Source organism: Uranotaenia lowii, chromosome 2 (genome assembly GCF_029784155.1).
Source record: "Uranotaenia lowii strain MFRU-FL chromosome 2, ASM2978415v1, whole genome shotgun sequence".
NCBI lineage: Eukaryota > Metazoa > Arthropoda > Insecta > Diptera > Culicidae > Uranotaenia > Uranotaenia lowii.
The window spans coordinates 213,696,728-213,715,040 of record NC_073692.1 but is presented as its reverse complement, the minus strand read 5'-3'; the positions used below and the strand labels follow the sequence as shown (position 1 = coordinate 213,715,040).

At 35.4% G+C, this 18,313-nt stretch overlaps 1 protein-coding gene and 2 long non-coding RNA genes across 3 annotated transcripts in view; 1 reads left to right on the top strand and 2 right to left on the bottom strand.

The window, feature by feature from the left end:
• Positions 1 to 3,586: 3,586 nt before the first annotated feature.
• The window catches only part of LOC129747612 (S phase cyclin A-associated protein in the endoplasmic reticulum), a 57,788-nt gene continuing 43,061 nt past the window's right edge, over positions 3,587 to 18,313 (top strand). The window contains exon 1 of the mRNA XM_055741904.1: positions 3,587 to 4,476. Within this exon, the coding sequence (XP_055597879.1) occupies positions 4,383 to 4,476 (94 nt within the window). The 5' untranslated portion in view covers positions 3,587 to 4,382. The remainder of the gene's footprint in view (positions 4,477 to 18,313) is intronic.
• LOC129747613 (uncharacterized) lies at positions 8,218 to 9,407 on the bottom strand. Its single transcript, XR_008737543.1, has 4 exons — positions 9,280 to 9,407; positions 8,992 to 9,217; positions 8,399 to 8,919; positions 8,218 to 8,332 (listed from the first exon to the last, which is right to left on the bottom strand). It is a non-coding gene; the product is annotated as an uncharacterized LOC129747613 (long non-coding RNA).
• LOC129747614 (uncharacterized) lies at positions 17,222 to 17,816 on the bottom strand. Its single transcript, XR_008737544.1, has 3 exons — positions 17,753 to 17,816; positions 17,608 to 17,680; positions 17,222 to 17,544 (listed from the first exon to the last, which is right to left on the bottom strand). It is a non-coding gene; the product is annotated as an uncharacterized LOC129747614 (long non-coding RNA).

The window sequence follows — 18,313 nt, the reverse complement described above, 5'->3', positions numbered from 1 at the left end:
AATCACAAAAATCACAAAAATTACAAAAATTACAAAAATAACAAAATTACAAAACTTACAAAAATTTAAAAACTACAAAAATAACAAAAATTACAAAAATTACAAAAATTACAAAAATTACAATAATTACAAAAATTACAAAAAATACAAAATTACAAAAATTACAAAAATTACAAAAACTACAAAAAATACCAAAATTACAAAATAAACAAAAATTACAAAAATTACAAAATTACGAAAATTACGAAAATTACAAAAATTACAAAAATTACAAAAATTACAAAACTTACAAAAATTACCAAACATTATAAAAATTACAAAAAATTTAAACATAAAAAAAATAACAAAAATTGTAAAAATGAAAAAATTAGAAAATAACAAGAATAACAAAAATTACTCAAGTTACCAAAATTACGAAAATTCCCATTAACGACAAATATTTACAAAAATTACAAAAATGGGAAAAATTTTGAAATAGAAAAATGAAAAAAAAACTACAAAAATACACTTTAAAATTTGTAAATACAACAATTAAAAAAATTCAAAAATTATAAAAATTACAAACATTGCAAACATTACAAAAATTACAAAAATTTAAAAGATTAAAAAATTACAAAGACTAAAAAAATTCAAAAATTTTAAAAATTACAAATATCTTAAAAATAACAAAATTTGAAAAAATTTAATGGAATTGAAAAATATGAAAAAAGACCTAAATTTTTAAAAAGGTTTATATTAATTTCTACTACATATCTGTTAAAATAAATTTTTTTTTGTAGGAAATGTGATATTTAAAGCTTATGATTTTTTTTTAAATGGGTAGAAAATTAGAAGAAATGGTGGGATTTTGAAAAAGAACGTGTTGAAATTCTTTATAAAATAACAAAAAAAACAAAAAGGAAAATTAAAAAATATACAAAAAAATATATAGTTTATTAAAGAAAATACAAAAAATTCTGAATCAATAACTTCAAAAATTGTAAATATAAAATGTAAACATGTAATAGATTTAACTCAAAACACTATTTATCGTCGCAATAATTAAAATATTTTTGTAGGTTGAATAATAAATAGTAATAATAACTGAATAGAATGAGTTTGAAGAGCTACAAACATTTGATAACAAATATATGCAAACATCAATACTGCCTGATAACATAGCTGGGCTCAGAAAACACAAAAACTTTGGTGAGAAAAACGTTCGATTATTGAAGTTTTTAAAAAGAAACTTCAATAGAATTATTTCAACAAAACGTTCGATTATTTAATAAAGCTGGCTCTGAATCAGATCCCAAAAACATCCGAATTACCGAATTTGTCCAATTAAAAAACGTTCGATGAACGAGCGAATACTGTACAACAACAATTATTGACAATTTTAAAATAAAATTATAACGCGAAAACGAAATATCGAAAATCACAAGAATAAAGAAAAAAATAAATCAGAAAAATTACAAAAAATAAATAATGAACAAAATTCTTGGAAATGAAAAAAAAAAAAAAAAAATAAAAAATGAAAATGTAAAAAAAACAAGAAAAATATTTTAAAACTGCATGCAAAAGTAATAAAAATGGCTTTTTTCATTTATTTGATAATTGGGATTTTAACATCTCTATAAAAAGACAAAAAAAAAAGATACGTATATGGAGAGACTTTTGATTTCTCAAATTCGATTGATCTTTTAATTATTGCCACTATTAATTTTTATGAAGTGATTATTTTGTGTAATCTGTTTTTTTTTAAATACACATAATTACAAAAAAAAACATGGATTAAAATAATAACACAAAATATTATGTGTATAGCACCAAACCGAATAGCGACAGTAGGACTAGCGACGCTTTTTTACTAGCGAGATTCCTGTCATTCGAAGGTTTGTTTTTCTTTTTTCAGTCCAGTAGGCGATTTCGATGTAGTACTCGAACATTGTTTATGTTATTTACTGTACATTTTCCTTAGGGCATCAATCGCATGCTTCAAGCCTCCTAGGAAACTCGTGCTGCGTCGTTAATATTTTCAACGTTGCGACGTATGCGACGTGTCGCTAGTAGGCAAAGCTGCTGTGATTATTAGCGCTCATATTTTGGATTTTTCTGCATGCATAATAATTACGTAGTAAAATTGTATAAGAATCAATAGTGGCAATATTTAATCAATCTAACAATCAATCGAATTTAAGACCGACTTTTTAAAATAACTAGTTTGACCAGACAAGTTTTTATTCAAATCTGAAATGAGAGGATATCTCATTTGAATTATGACACAAAAATTTCAATTTAAAATTATCCCTGGATTCTGGATTCACAGCATGAATTTTTAAATTCAAGCTAAATCAATCTAAAATGAATTAGAAATCATATTTCTAAAATAATAATGCCTAATCGCTAATTCGCTATTGATCATATGCATTTGCATTGAACATCAGAATTTAATGATAAAAAACTACCGGTATTTTATAAATCTGCGAACCCTAAAATCTGAGATGTGAGCCGTTTACTCGCAGTGTGAATCGACCTCTACCAGCACTCAGAAACAAAACAACCCAAAATTAAGAACGGCAGGGCAGCAAAACAAAGTTCGTCTGACGTTCTTAATTTTGGGTTGCTGTCAACACCCCAAAAAAAAAGTTCGCAGCCTGAACTGACAGACCCAAAATTTTATCGTTCGGAATTTGTTTCATTTGTTGGCGCCATGCCGTTTGTATTTGGTGCAAGTCTATTTTTTTCAAGGAAAATCGTACGAAAAATCGTAAGTAGTTCTTAAAACATTAAATATTAATTAAATTTAATCATTTTATGAGTCATGTGTGTTAATCAAAACATTTTTATTTTATTTTTAGCATTATCAATTGCGAAAATTTGATCATTAAAATTGGAGGACTGGATCAACAAATAATAAGGGGAACCACATAAATAGAAAGCGAGTATGATTCTTTTGAAAATATTTTTTTGGCTGAATTTTTCAAATTTCAATAGGATCGTTTTAAATTATTTCCAAAATTTTATTACATTATTTTAATGCATGAATCATATATAATATTGTCTTCTTTTACGCTCGAATCTGTTCGAATATGAACTTTTTTTTTTGTTTCTCTTTCTCATTACAGAGCTTGAATTGAGGCACCATGAGTATAATGAACATCAATCGTATAAAAAAAAATCAACTCTAAAACTTATTTAAATAATAATAAAAACTTTTCAAACGTCGCCTTTGACTTTTTTTAATTATGATATGTCCATTCTAAATGCTATGAACATAAAATAAATATCGTTTTCTCGTCAGAATGGCTTTCTCGATTTTGGGGTGTGAGAAAGAGCTCGATTCTCAAGTTTGGGAAAACACCTCCAAACTTATTTTCGTCGGGAGCCAGTTTCATCCGTTTTTGCGGCATTACAACTTAGTTTTGGGTTAGGATGGCTTAGAGTGAGTGAAAAACTCAGCGAATTTTCCTCGAGCGTTCCGCGAAAAGCTGCAAACCAAAACAAAACCACCGCTAATTTGACAGTTACAGAAACAACAAAGAACCAGCGGAGCAAAGCAAACGATCCGACAAAACAAACCCTCGTGCGCTAGGCGGGTTTGCAAGTGTGCGTTTTATCGTCCTCCCATTTTATCCCGTTCTTTTTCATTCATGCTTCAAGCAAAAAGCACAAAGGTTCGTCTGTTGTTGCCTCGCGACTAGGAAGAGCCACCATTGGATTGAAACTCTTGGAACTTGCGGAAGATCGTCGGTCTGTGTTTTTTTTCAATTCTTGCATCATTGATACCGAATTCGTTTGCCACGGTTTAGCGAACACTGGCTGTCATTTTTAAGTCCGAAAATGTGCTGCGAAAAGTAAAAATTTAATAGATTAGCACGCAGTCTGACTGACGGATTTTCTCGTTCGGGCGGATAGTTGTGCGTTTTACTTTTTCGGTGATTCGCGGATGGTGTCAATAAAACAACGGTGGTCTTCTCGAGTGTTTCGGTGAAAATTGGACGAAAATTTATTGTTTTTAACTCTCAGAAAATCGAGTCGTGTCGTATTGGTCTTTCGTTTTCCAAATGTGTAAAACCGTCGCGTTCGGGTAATGTTCTGAATCGGGATTGTTTTTTGCCTTTCTAATTTTCCGTCGACGGTCATTGTTTGGCAAGCGAATGTCGAAAAATCAGCCGTGTGTGTGGATCATCAACCTTTGCCGATAAAGTCAAGCACCTTTTGTTGGTTTCTCGTATTTCGAAAATATCGTAAACGAAAACGTCGGAAGTGAATCGGAAGTTAGTTGACGTTTCTCCGGGAAACGGAAAAGGCAACCTGTCAACACCTGAACGCAGCAAGCCCTGCTCGTTCGAGGAATCGGAAAGTGGTCAATCTTCAAAAATAAATGAATACTTGAGGCCATGAGAATGGAAAATCGAAGGTTCTTCAACCAGGAAGGCAAGGAGGCGAGGAATTTCTACCATCTGTCTGACGGCGATGATGGAACCGTGGAACGTAAGTCAATCCCCGGCGATGCATCTATTCATTTTTCCTTTTCCTCTTTTTTAGTCACACTCGATTGCTTAGAGACGCGTGGGAGGGTTCTTGTTTTATTGGACGAGCTCTCGTCTCTGTTTCTAATGTCTTGTGGGAACGACTCGAAAGGAGGAGAGGACTCAGCAGACAGCATCTGACTTAATCGATCGTCTACTGGCTGGAATGAGTCACTGTTGCTGTCGCTGTTAGAAGTATAATATAGTAGCAGCCTCTAGTATGTGCTTTTATGTTGCGTTTATGAGCTTGGTAACGCATAAAATTAATCGATCAAATTGAAAGCAACGTAAACAGAACAATGCAGAATCAAAACCGAAAAAGTGTTTAATATGAAGACTTTTCTTCTACCTTTTCGAAGGTTTTGAGTTCATATTTAATTTCTGAATTCGCAACTACATGTTGCTTTTCGCTGATTTCAGACTTCACCTATAAGTGCCAAATCAGCGAAAAGCAACATGTAGTTGCGAATTCAGAAATTAAATATAAACTCAAAACCTTTGAAAAGGTATAGAAGAATAGTCTGCTAAGTTGGCTACTGACCCGGAAAACTTCGTTCTACCGGAAATCAATTGACCGTTATAAATGTTAAACTCCCTCCTCACGTTCTTAATTCTAAAAATCTGAAAAATCCCGAAATATAGTTCGAAATATGAATGAAATGAAATTTGAGTAAATTAAAATCGACCATTTTTACACATATAACACCCCCTACTCCTATGGCTTTGAAGGCCTCATGTAAATTTGAATGAATTTGAGTGAAGTTTAAGTTTATTATTCGTAATTACGGTAGCCTCAAATTTACATATAACTGTTGTACAAGGTCAAGGATAGTAAACGTTAAGTGAGATTGCAAAATAACATTCGGTTTCTTGAAATTTCGTTCTTAAAATCGAATCACTGGCGCCGTAACATCTTCTTGAAAACGGCCATAGATTCCGCCGATCTGGATTGAAGTGGAAGATTGTTCCAGTGTGAAGTGCCGTAGACCAGGATACTTTTCCTTGAAGTGGTGGTATGCCGGGGCACAATAAACGATCTGGATCTTTCACTCTGCGTACGTCGTACTGTCGCACCGCTGATTTGAAACTGCGAAGAAGTTGAATTTTCTGTGCAGCAGACATACCAAACCCCAGGCTAGTACCACTGACCACACTGACATGACACTTAGAACAAAAATTCAATCATTTTCTGTCTAATTTTTTGTTGTCAGATTTTGCAGGTTCGCAATACCGGTGGCGAAGCTGAAAAATTTGACAAAAAATGCCCTGTAGGAAAAGTGGTCCTGTTTAGCCCGATTTTATCGTAGAAATTGCGTGTTTTATTTATAAAGTTGGGTGGCATTTCCTAACTGGGATAGCATTTCTCCAAATCGATCGATGCGCACTCTGGAATCGACATTGCGTACTGTTGGATAAATTATCCAGAAAACGAAATCGAGTGTCCTGTCAGTATGGTCAGTGGTAGTACACTACGTCGCAATAGGTCAGAATCGGGATGATAACAGCTTGTACCAGCTTTATTCTAGTGGCAGTGGGAAGAACTGCTTTAAAGTCAGTAAACTCCGTTTATGAAAACATCCACACCAAGCAATATAACAAACACGAACTTCCTTGCAATTTTTGCAATGGAACTGCAGGGGCTTACTAACCAAACGCTCTGGTTTGATACGACTCATAAATGAACATAATATCAACATTGCTCTCCTGTGTGAAACCCACCTGGATGAAAATGTAAACTTTAGGCTGCCTCAACACCAAATTTTTCGCAAGGATCACCGAAGAAACTCAATGGGAGTAGCAATAGCAATTCGCTCTGATCTTAACCCAATAGCTTTTCCTACCATATATTGTGGTGAAATTCAACACGTCGCTTGTCAGATTCAAAGTAACTTTGGCACAATCACTATCGCATCAGTATACATCCATCCGCAGGCCAACGTGTCTCGAGAAAATTTCGAATTATTTCTATCGTCTATTCCGAAACCGTGCATTATCGGAGGAGACTTCAACGCCAAACACTGTTTGTGGGGCAGCGAAGTTGAAAACGCTCGTGGACAACGTCTCTATCACGCAATGGAAGAATCTCATCTAGTAGCACTCAACGACGGTCAGCCAACTAGATTTGATGTAAACCGGACGTGGGGCGCACTTGATATCACGCTGGTTTCTTCGAATCTCAGTTTGTGCTTTGACTGGAAGGTATTGGACTCCCCGAACGGTAGCGATCATTTTCCAATAATGTTTCACTCGAGTATTAACCGCACGATGGAACTCTATCCCGGAATCAATGTTCGTAAAACCGATATGCAACTTTTTTCTGAACACCTGGAGGAAACACTCTCTGAACGAGGACAAACGATCGATTTTGAGGCTTTCTTCGAAACAATTTGGCAGGCTTTGCTAAATTCAACTCCATCCAGAAATACAGTGGTGAAAAGTAATCGGATTCCTCAACCATACTGGGATGAAGAATTAACTGAAGCAAAAAACGCAACAAGGCGTGCGTTTCGCATGTGGAGACAGGAGCTTAGTACAGAAGCTTACGAATGTTATGCTACAACAGAACGTAGGTTTAGGACTCTGGTACGTGAAAAGAAACGAAAGGGCTGGCAAAATTTCTGTGACGGTTGTGACAGTTCCACATCGCTTGGAACTCTATGGAAAATGGCCAAAAGATTCAAAAGCCGAGGTGGATCATCTTCTTCTCGGAGGATTCCGGATAACGTAGCAAATCAACTTCTTGATAAATTAGCGCCGCAATCAGTTAAAAACCCATCACCAGAATTTGCTAACTGTTCTTGTTGTGAACGAAACCAGCAAACTTTTTCATTAGTGGATATTCTTGCGGTGCTTAAGACTGGAAAAGATTCAGCTCCTGGAATCGATGCAGTGTCATCAACCATTTACCGACGAGTGCTTTGAAACATATGCAAGATATTTTCTGCAGAATATTTAAATCTGAAAAAAATACCCGAAAGCTGGAAAACATTCAAAATTGTACCCATTCCAAAAGCGGGGCATGAACCGAACTCTGTCGATTCAATTCGCCCCATTGCACTTGCATCTTGTTTCCGTAAAGTGTATGAAATGTTGATCAAAGATAGATTACACACAAAATTTTCGAGGCCGGATTTTAGCAAAATTTTGCTCAAATTTGACCAGCTAAGTACTTAGCAATCTATTTAGCAATTTTTTATTTCTCAAATTTTAGCAAAATAGAAGAAAGTGTCCGAACTAAATTTTTACCAATTTTTCAGTAAATAGAAACATTGTTTGCTAAAATTTTAGTATTTTTGTTTTTCTTCAAGATTGCTGGAATTTGAGTAAAATTAAAGATTTCATTATTTTAAATATGGATTCTCTTTTTCTAATAAAAAGTAATTGAGATTTTTTTCCTGTTTGTTTAGATTTTCTTTTTTATTTTCAAACGTGTAGAGATGACTTTTTTCTTCGGGAGGTTCCTTGCTACCAACCATTACATTAAATTGCCGAGATGGATCGATTTATTCCTGCAAAAATAATAAGAAGTTTTTAGTTTCCTGTTTCCCCTTCCAAACTAAGAAGGCAAACCTCAATAAATACACCTGTCTTTCGCCCCACGATAGGACAGCCTTTTTGTGCTTGACGCCGATGCTACTGATTCCACTTGACTTAGTACTCGAGGGTAGGTTTGGGTGTCAACTGAAAGAGGTGTCAACTTTGTTCAGGAACCATGCCAATTTCCGAACGTCTGTTTGTTTGGTGCAACTCCACATGTTAGCTACTTGTTTTTCCGTATGTCCATGGATTTGGGGATGATTATTTTTCGAGCCATCTGGCTGAAAAATAAGTTTTGTTTCAAATTTCAGTTATTATTTTCCGTAAAATGTGTGGTAAAAACTTACCGATCAAAATCTGAAGAAAATTTTTCTCCCCGGTCGAACAAAACAATTGAATTCTTGGCGCTGATTCAGTTGCTTCAACTGTATCGATCTTCCGGATGAAGGACGTTGTTGAAAGCAGCATGAATACGTCCTAGAACTTCCATGTCGTGGAATCGCCATCCGATGTCTGAATGTGATAGCTGAGATCCAACCAGTACTTTTGTTTTGAGGGTCACACTCGAATCTATACATCCGGAATATAGTAAATATTTTCCGTAATCAGATGTTTCGAGAAGAAGCCGTGGCAGTTGATTGCATCAGGAGAATTTTTTGAGCTCGGTTACAGCAAAGGGCAATCAAACTTGGTTTCTTCCAGACTATCTTCCGTGTGGTTGTGGCTGAGATATACATCATCGAATCAGATAGACGTTTTATGTTGTCGTAGCAACCTTATGATGGGATAGTTCAGATTCCGCATAGAACTGGAGTAGCTTTTCGGTAGTTATGTCTTTCCAGTCGAAAGAACTTGATGTGCATGATATCTAAAATATGAGAGAAAGTAAAAGTTAAATAATATTGTAAGTTTCGGAAGAACATATGAAACTGATACATACCACCAGGAGCTTTATCCTTTTGATAAGTCTTCCTGCTGCTTGGATTACCTGCTGGCTGAAGAATCCAACTCGGTTGTCCCCTATTGACCTGGCCAATGGACATTTGCGTCGATATTGTGGCATTTTTGAACGAAAATGTCTGTTCGTGAAACGCTATTTTATGGTTTCTGAACGGGGAAGATTCCGGCCCGGCCGACAGCATTTTTGAACGAACTGCCGTTAAATGCTGTTGAGAATACGCAAAGTTGATTAACCGTTATATTTTCTTCATTCTTTTTAAGCACTTACCAAATAAATTCCAAATTGTTTTAAATCGAAACAAAATTTTCTACTCGCATCGCAAACAAATAAAAATTTGATGACAAGTTCATGCACGACTGTGTCGCAGAACTCAAATTCTAGTTATAAATTTTTTTAAGCTAAAATTGAGAAAATTATACGTTGGTTTGAGTCCATACTAGCGGTTTTGGTACCAAGATATTAGCAAATAGGTTTTTGCCTTTCTAACAGAAAGGTTTGGTTATCGGTCGATTTGAGAGATCATTAATTATGGGTCTTAGACATACCTTTATAGGTACCTATCGACTCAGCTCGACGAGTTCTGTTGATGTCCGTGGATTTGTATGTGCCATTTTAAAAATGTCAAGAACGTTTTTGCGAAACTGGGCTGCACAATTAAAATGATTTTAGTCTCAAAAGAATGCATTTTTTTTTCTACACAACCCTTTCAAAAACGGGAAAAAAACAAAATAGTTGAAACCGTTTTCTTTACCAAATACATATCATACTTATTATGGCATAAAAAAAAGTTGCTAGTGGCGCCTCGAAGCAGCAGCACCAGCAATCATTTATAAATTGGAGATAATCAAAATAAAAAAATAATATTTTTATTAACTCGAGAATTGAACCAAAACCCTTCAGATCCAAAGTTGCAAGCGCTATCCAATAAACCATCGGCACGCTTGATTGAAAGCGGCTCAAACTCAAATAGGTAAAAGGCATTACTAAGACGCACCGTGGTCTGGGCAGTTTCTCAGTCTGCTGGGGCAAATACGGCAACAGTGTTTATATCTTACACTTCTTGCTTTTCAATGCAGCAAATGGCGGATGGGCGTTTCCTTCAGAGTCCGCCATGCCTATAGACATTATAATTTCATTTATGAAATTATAGTGTCTAAAGCCATGCCGGGTGTCAACAAAATGCAGAGCCGTACAGGAAACTGCGTTGGGGGGGAATTTATATGAAGATCTTATGACCCTCGTTTTTTTTTACTCGTGTTGAAGAATGAATTTATGTTTTTTTTTTCATTTCTACATACTCATACATAATTTAGATTCAATTTCAGATGCAGAATTCAGATTCAGTTTTCAAATTCAGGATACAGGTTTAGGAATCAGAATTCAGGATTCAAAATTCAGAATTCAAAATTCAGATTCAGAACTCATATTCAGATTCAGAATTTAGATTCAGAATTCAGATTCAGAATTCAGATTAAGAATTCAGATTCAGAATTCAGATTCAGAATTCAGATTCAGAATTCAGATTCAGAATTCAGATTCAGAATTCAGATTCAGAATTCAGATTCAGAATTCAGATTCAGAATTCAGATTCAGAATTCAGATTCAGAATTCAGATTCAGAATTCAGATTCAGAATTCAGATTCAGAATTCAGATTCAGAATTCAGATTCAGATTCAGAATTCAGATTCAGAATTCAGATTCAGAATTCAGATTCAGAATTCAGATTCAGAATTCAGATTCAGAATTCAGATTCAGAATTCAGATTCAGAATTCAGATTCAGAATTCAGATTCAGAATTCAGATTCAGAATTCAGATTCAGAATTCAGATTCAGAATTCAGATTCAGAATTCAGATTCAGAATTCAGATTCAGAATTCAGATTCAGAATTCAGATTCAGAATTCAGATTCAGAATTCAGATTCAGAATTCAGATTCAGAATTCAGATTCAGAATTCAGATTCAGAATTCAGATTCAGAATTCAGATTCAGAATTCAGATTCAGAATTCAGATTCAGAATTCAGAATCAGAATTCAGATTCAGAATTCAGATTCAGAATTCAGATTCAGAATTTTTGTAAATTTATTTTCGGCATATCGGTGAAAAATTTAGATTCATGGAGAAAGAATATCAGAATTAAAAATTGATGAAGCTGGATGTTGCGAGGTAAAGTATGGTGTACGTTAATAAATTTTCCTTGCAAAAATGTTCTTTCGCTCTTTTCATCATCCGTAAAATTTCTCCTCACTTTATCAATTTTCAATTCTGGAATTGTTTCTCCAAGATACCAATTTGCACAGTTTTTGATAAATTTGCGATGACTTAAAGATCATTACGCATGAAAACACGATTTTGTTTTGTGAAAACTTTTTTTCACAATTTTTCTGAAATTAAGTTTGCTGCATACTTTTAGGGGTAAAACCATACTATTAGAAGTTGTAAAATCCGAAATCATAAAAAAAAATTTGGATGAAAGAAATTTCAATGTTGAAAACCGTGTGATGCAAAACAATCAAAATGAGATTTACAAGATTAAGAATTCAGATTCAGAATTCAGATTCAGAATTCAGATTCAGAATTCAGAATTCAGATTCAGAATTCAGATTCAGAATTCAGATTCAGAATTCAGATTCAGAATTCAGATTCAGAATTCAGATTCAGAATTCAGATTCAGAATTCAGATTCAGAATTCAGATTCAGAATTCAGATTCAGAATTCAGATTCAGAATTCAGATTCAGAATTCAGATTCAGAATTCAGATCCAGAATTCAGATTCAGAATTCAGATTCAGAATTCAGATTCAGAATTCAGATTCAGAATTCAGATTCAGAATTCCGATTCAGAATTCAGATTCAGAATTCAGATTCAGAATTCAGATTCAGAATTCAGATTCAGAATTCAGATTCAGAATTCAGATTCAGAATTCAGATTCAGAATTCAGATTCAGAATTCAGATTCAGAATTCAGATTCAGAATTCAGATTCAGAATTCAGATTCAGAATTCAGATTCAGAATTTAGATTCAGAATTCAGATTCAGAATTCAGATTCAGAATTCAGATTCAGAATTCAGATTCAGAATTCAGATTCAGAATTCAGATTCAGAATTCAGAATTCAGATTCAGAATTCAGATTCAGAATTCAGATTCAGAATTCAGATTCAGAATTCAGATTCAGAATTCAGAATTCAGATTCAGAATTCAGATTCAGAACTCAGATTCAGAATTCAGATTCAGAATTCAGATTCAGAATTCAGATTCAGAATACAGATTTAGAATTCAAATTCAGAGTTCAGATTCAGAATTCAGATTGAGAATTCAGATTTAGAATTCTGATTAAGAATTTGGATTAAAGATCAACCTGGAATTTGAAATTGGAACTTATATTCAAATATTAGACTAAGTGTTGTAACTCAAAATTCAAACTTTAGGATCAGAATAAGATTTCAGATTTAGTTTACAGAATGAGATTAATCATTTAATAGTCATATTACTTTCCCCTCCTTTTGTGGGAATTTTTCCTCTATGCATGGTTGAGCTCTAAAAAAGGTATCATGCTAGGGCACGCGTCACGGCTATCCATCAATATTGTAGTTGGTTTTACTTATTCAGTAAAAAAAAGCATAAAAAAACAGTAAGATTCGAACCGTGACCAGCAACGTGAAAGTTCTGGTTGCTACCACGGCACCATTTCAGCGTGTTATAAATCTTGGAAATTCTACTGTTTAAATACCATATTTTCCATACATAAAATGAGCTCCTTACATACCAGTTCGCTTTTCCCCAAAAAAACGTATCAGGCATCATTTTTTTATATTGAGATTGGAATTTTTCGTGTTTGAATATCTGAAATCATACTTATATGATTCAGAGGGAAGGAATCTATCATGTATATTCTATATTATTTTATATATTTCCAAATATAATTTAAACTCTGTTAGAAAGGCTCCAATCCACTGTTAAGTGTATTAAATCGGGTTTTTTTTTCCTGAAATTGAGCAAAATTCACAACAAAATGGAAAAGTGCTAACTCAAAAGTAAAAAAATATTTTTGCTAACGGAAAGTAACAACGAATTTTTGCTAAGTGGAGCCCCGAAAGTTTTGTGTGTAGAGCATTACATTGAGAGCAACCACATTTTCCCGGATGCAATCAATGGGTTCAGGAAAGGTCGTGGAACAATGGACGCATTATTTCCATTAATAAACGAAGCATCCCTCGCAGTTAAACGAAATGAGCACGTTATGATTTGTAGCCTGGATATCAAAGCAGCATATGACAACGTGGAAATAAGCATTCTAGTTCGAGAACTCCGATCATTGCGTGTACCAGAATGTCTTACCAAAAGTATCTTTCATCTATTCGAAGAGAGGATTTTATGTTTGTCGAACGGACAACGATCTACAGTGCGAACCACCTGGAGAGGACTCCCACAAGGATCCCCACTCAGCCCTTTGTGTTTCAACATAGCGATTGTTGGGTTGATAAAAAGTATTCCGCAAGATGTCATCACGATAAATTACGCCGATGATACGACCATAGCCATTCGAGGAAAAAACATCCAACGCAGTCACGAAAGACTTCAAAACGCACTTGAAATTGTAGCTCGAAAAATCTATGAAATTGGATTGCAGCTCTCACCAACCAAATGTAAATGTTTGCTGATCTCCAAGAGGCAACATGATACACTTCCTGGACTGGAAATTGATGGATACGAACTTGAGTACGTGCGATCTTTGAAATTGTTAGGCATGCACCTTACCCGAAATTTATCGTGGTCAAGTCACATCAATCATATTAAAAAACGAACTATTCCGTTCCTTAACTTTCTGCGAAGTATTTCAGGTCAATACTGGGGAGCTCACCCGACAGCCATGCTGGGTATATACAAATCAATGGGCCTGCATCAGAATATGTTTGGGCTCCACCAAAACCACCCATACAGGCTCTCTGGAAGTTATGGCTGGGCTTATTCCATTGGATCAAAGAAGAAATATTACCGTTACGCGTTTTGTAAACAGAAGGATATCCCGAGCCTATTGGCATCGACAATTTGCGATTCCCGTTCTTAATGAAGACTTAGAAGAAACAGCCATACAACGAGCTGTTAAAAAACTTAATGAATTTGAACCATTCAGGCAAACTTTGACCAATCTCCCGTGCTATGAGTTTCCCACTGCAGTGACAAGAACAAGAATATGTATTGATTTATCAGTGAAACAAATGTGTGCTCAAAACCAAGATTCATCTACAGCTGAGGTGGTGTCGAATTATCTAACCGAAAAGTATGCAGATGCGTACATCATAGCAACGGATGGCTCCAAAGACATGCATGGAACAGGGTATTCTGTAGTAAACAACTTCGGGGCTCCAACGGAAATAGTTAAACTTGATAACTTCATATCAGTTTATATGGCCGAACTTTTAGCAATCAGACATGCCACAAAAAATATTCTGCAACTTCCTATTGGCACAGAGAACAGACGTACAAGCTAGCCCACGAAACTTGTGTAAAAATCCCAACACCCTTTTAGAACTAGTTTTTGTTTTTTGGCTACGATTACGCCTTTTCGAAAACTGGGCACTTTAAAGTTGATTTGTAACTCTTGAATGGCGCAATAGATGGCACTGTTTGCAGTCAGTTTCTAACGTATTTTTTTGGTTTTGGTTTTGAAATTTTACACACTTTTTTGACGGTTTTTTGTTCGAGCTTGTACGTCTGTTTTCTGTGCTATTGGTCAATACATTGTCCTAACAGACAGTTTCAGCAGCCTCACGAGTCTTCAAAAATTATGTTTCAATCAAAAAAATCCATGCGCATGGTACGAAATCAAAAAGGCAGTTTCTGAAGCACATAACCTCGGCTATCAAATTCATCTTATATGGGTTCCATCTCATAGAGGTGTTCCTATGAATGAGCTTGCAGATCAGGAGGCTAAACGTGCGTGTGATGAAGGATTCCCAGGCGAATATATTTTGACATCGTTGGATGTTACTTTTCCGATACGTGGAACAGCATTACAGAATTGGCAGGCGAGTTGGGACACAGGTTTAAAAGGTCGATTTTGCAAGAGCATTATTGCTAACGTTTCTCTGCGACCATGGTTTCATGGTCTGGATATAAACCGGAGACAAATTATTATCCTGTCCAAGTTAATCAGCAATCACTCGAGGCTTCCTGCTCATCTCCATAGAAATGGCATCATCTCAACTGCGGCATGTATCTGTGGTGAAACAACAGCTGATCCAGACTACCTCGTTCACTTGTTTATTCCAGTTTAGTTGTTCGTCCATGGTCAACCCAAGATTTTTCATGTGCCTTTGGCTTGGAATTATTTCTCCGCAGAAAACAATGTTGTTGTTTGTTGTTAGTGAACCTGTTTTCGAGAAGATGATAGCTTGGGTCTTTTTCGGATTGGGATGTAGATAATTCAGCCTGCTCCAATGTTCGATGCAGGTTAGGTCTTCGTTGACTAGAGTGATCATGACATCGAGGCAGATGATCGAGGCGGAAGTATAGATCTGCAAATCATCAGCATACAGATGGTATTGACATTTGAGATCACTGGGAATGCTGTTAATGTACAGACTGAATAACAAGACACTCAGGCAAGATCCTTGAGGCGTTCCATCGTTGAGTCTTCGCTCGGATGAGTACTGCTGCCCACATTTAACTACTTGTGATCTTCCGTTTAGGAAGGATGAAATCAGATCACAGGCTCCTCCAGAAAAGCTGAATTCACGAAGAAGTTTCGTTCGTAGAAGGTGGTGATTCACACAGTTGAAAGCCAGCGAAAAATCAATAAGAACCATAACGGTACACCTGTCTCCACCCATGTTTTGGCAGATGTCGTGGGTCACTTTTGATAGTGCTGTTGTGATGCTTTAGCTTTCACGGTACCCCGATTGGTTTGGTGCAAGCAGAGGCTGTTGACTAGTGTTCAGATGTTCGGTGATTTGATCGAGTAGAATCTTTTCCAGAATTTTTGATAGAGCTGAAAGTACACTTGTCGGCCGGAAATCTTTGGGTTCGACAGGATTGAGAAATTTCGGGATAGGGGTAACAACAGCTTTTTTCCATGTGAGTGGAAAAGTATTGTTATCGATGATGGCGTTGAAAAGGTGCACGAGAACAGGTAGGATGAATGGACAAAGCATCTTGATGAAACCGATAGCTACGTCGTCACTTCCGGCGGCATTGGAATTGATTTCGAAAATTTTCTTATTTGTTGGTTGATGATGATTGGGGTCTGCTTGGGTTGTTGAGAGAATCCGATGGCCATCAGTAAAGAATTCGTCCAGGGGTTCGGGATTAAAGTCTTCACTGCTAGATGTTTTCTTTGAGTTGTTGTGAATTCCTTCCCTGCGAAGGTTGTTCCACAACTGCTTCGATGGTAGGTCAGGTGAAAAGTTTTTCTGAGCATAACCTTTCTTCGACTGTTGGATAAGCGAATTTATTCTGTTCCTTTCTCTGGTATATTCGATTCAGTTTGGATCCCCCTTGAATCGGATTGCGGGAATACAAAGTAAACGCCAGGTTGCGTAATTTGATGGCTTGTTCAATACGACTTGTGAGCCATGGAATTCTTTGTCTCTCACAACAATGCGACGTTCAGGTGCAAGTCGATCTAAGAGTGTGACCAACGATGATGTCAAAAGTCTAACTTTAGTGTCAACATCCGCTGCATCGTTAACACTTTGGAAGTCTATCGTACACAGCAAAAAAAGTGTTGCGATATTACATCAAAAACGTGCACATAACTTGAGTCGCCAATGCTATCTAATATTACATTGTTTTGATGTGGAGTTTTGTTATGTAGAATATTACACTAAATGTATGTATCGCATATATCGCAGTAGACAGTCGAGAACAAAAAAGGACATAATTTAAAACCGTTAGTATTATCAATCTTCGCTCAAGAATCTTCTAATTTCTCAAAAATATTCGTCGTTTTAACTCGATTCATTAATAAGAATCATTTGTTATGCTTTCATTAAGTTTCGAATTTGGATTAAGATTAGAAAAAGCTCGATAAGAATATGAATTACAAAACTCAAGTGATGGCTTGCGATTTATTTTTGTAATCATAATAAAAAATGGACTCAAATGATGATTTGTGATTTATTTTCATATTTTTATTGAAACCTTCATCGGCCTGATTTGTTCAAATATTTAAAAATTATATTTCAGAAACAATTTTTTCCTTCATAACTTTAAACATGTCTTTGAGTTTTATTTTCGATATCTAGGGGACTTGTTAATCATCGAATTTGAAAACACTTATTTGTAATTTTAACTTCCTGCCGTACTAAATGTCACTATTTTGTACAATAATTTTATCGCAAGGGGAGCTTTTCTTTTGGACTCATTTTCTTCAGATGCCCTGATAGATGCCCCGATAAAAAAGTCGCACGAAGCTGCGCTCAAATTTCCGCAATTAGAACAAAACGCTTCCTTTCCGAATGAGCTTCCAGATTTTGTCATCATCCTCGGACTGTAGCTGCATCACTGAGGTCGTAACGTTCCACTGTTTATTCCTGTAATGGTTATTTAGACATAAATCGCTGTTCGGATAAAGAATTGATTACATATAAACTGACCTTTGCATCCGGTTGTTTTGAAAACCTCGAACCTTTTTTCTTCAGGCATATCTTGGATTAAAATTCCCTAAAACTCAGAAGAAATGGATATTTAAATGTAACAAAGATTTTGCTTAGCTAAAATATTAATTTTAATAATACTTACCGATCAAACAAATCCTTTTTAACTTCGCAATCCGTTTACAACTTTTCAATACGAGAAATGTTTTGAATGTCAAAAAAATCAACAGCGACTACTTTGCTAGAATAATACATAGCAGATTGTGAAATTACACCGAACGACATGTTCGCTCTGTGCACGTCGTTAGGATGTATTATCACAACCAAAAACATTAATAACACATTTGTCGCCTAAATTACATCGGCCAGCCTTACATTTTTTTGCTGTGTAAGATAGTCAACTTGGAGGTCGTGTTGATTTATCATGCGCATTTCACGAATGATACGGTGTTGGGGAGCTGCCTTAAACACTCTGAAAAGTCCCGGAAGCTATGAAAATGCTTCTTTTCAAGCCACAGGTTATGGAGATTGTTATTTTTAACTTTACTGTACCGTTTTATCTAGTCTAACTTTCGCAATTTCAATGAATGCTTATTTTGTCGCACACATTGTATGAATATTTGGTAAATTAACGTAAATTAGTGGAGCAATTTTGAAGCATTCTGTATAAATAGACATATGGGACATCTTTGCGTGTATATTTCAC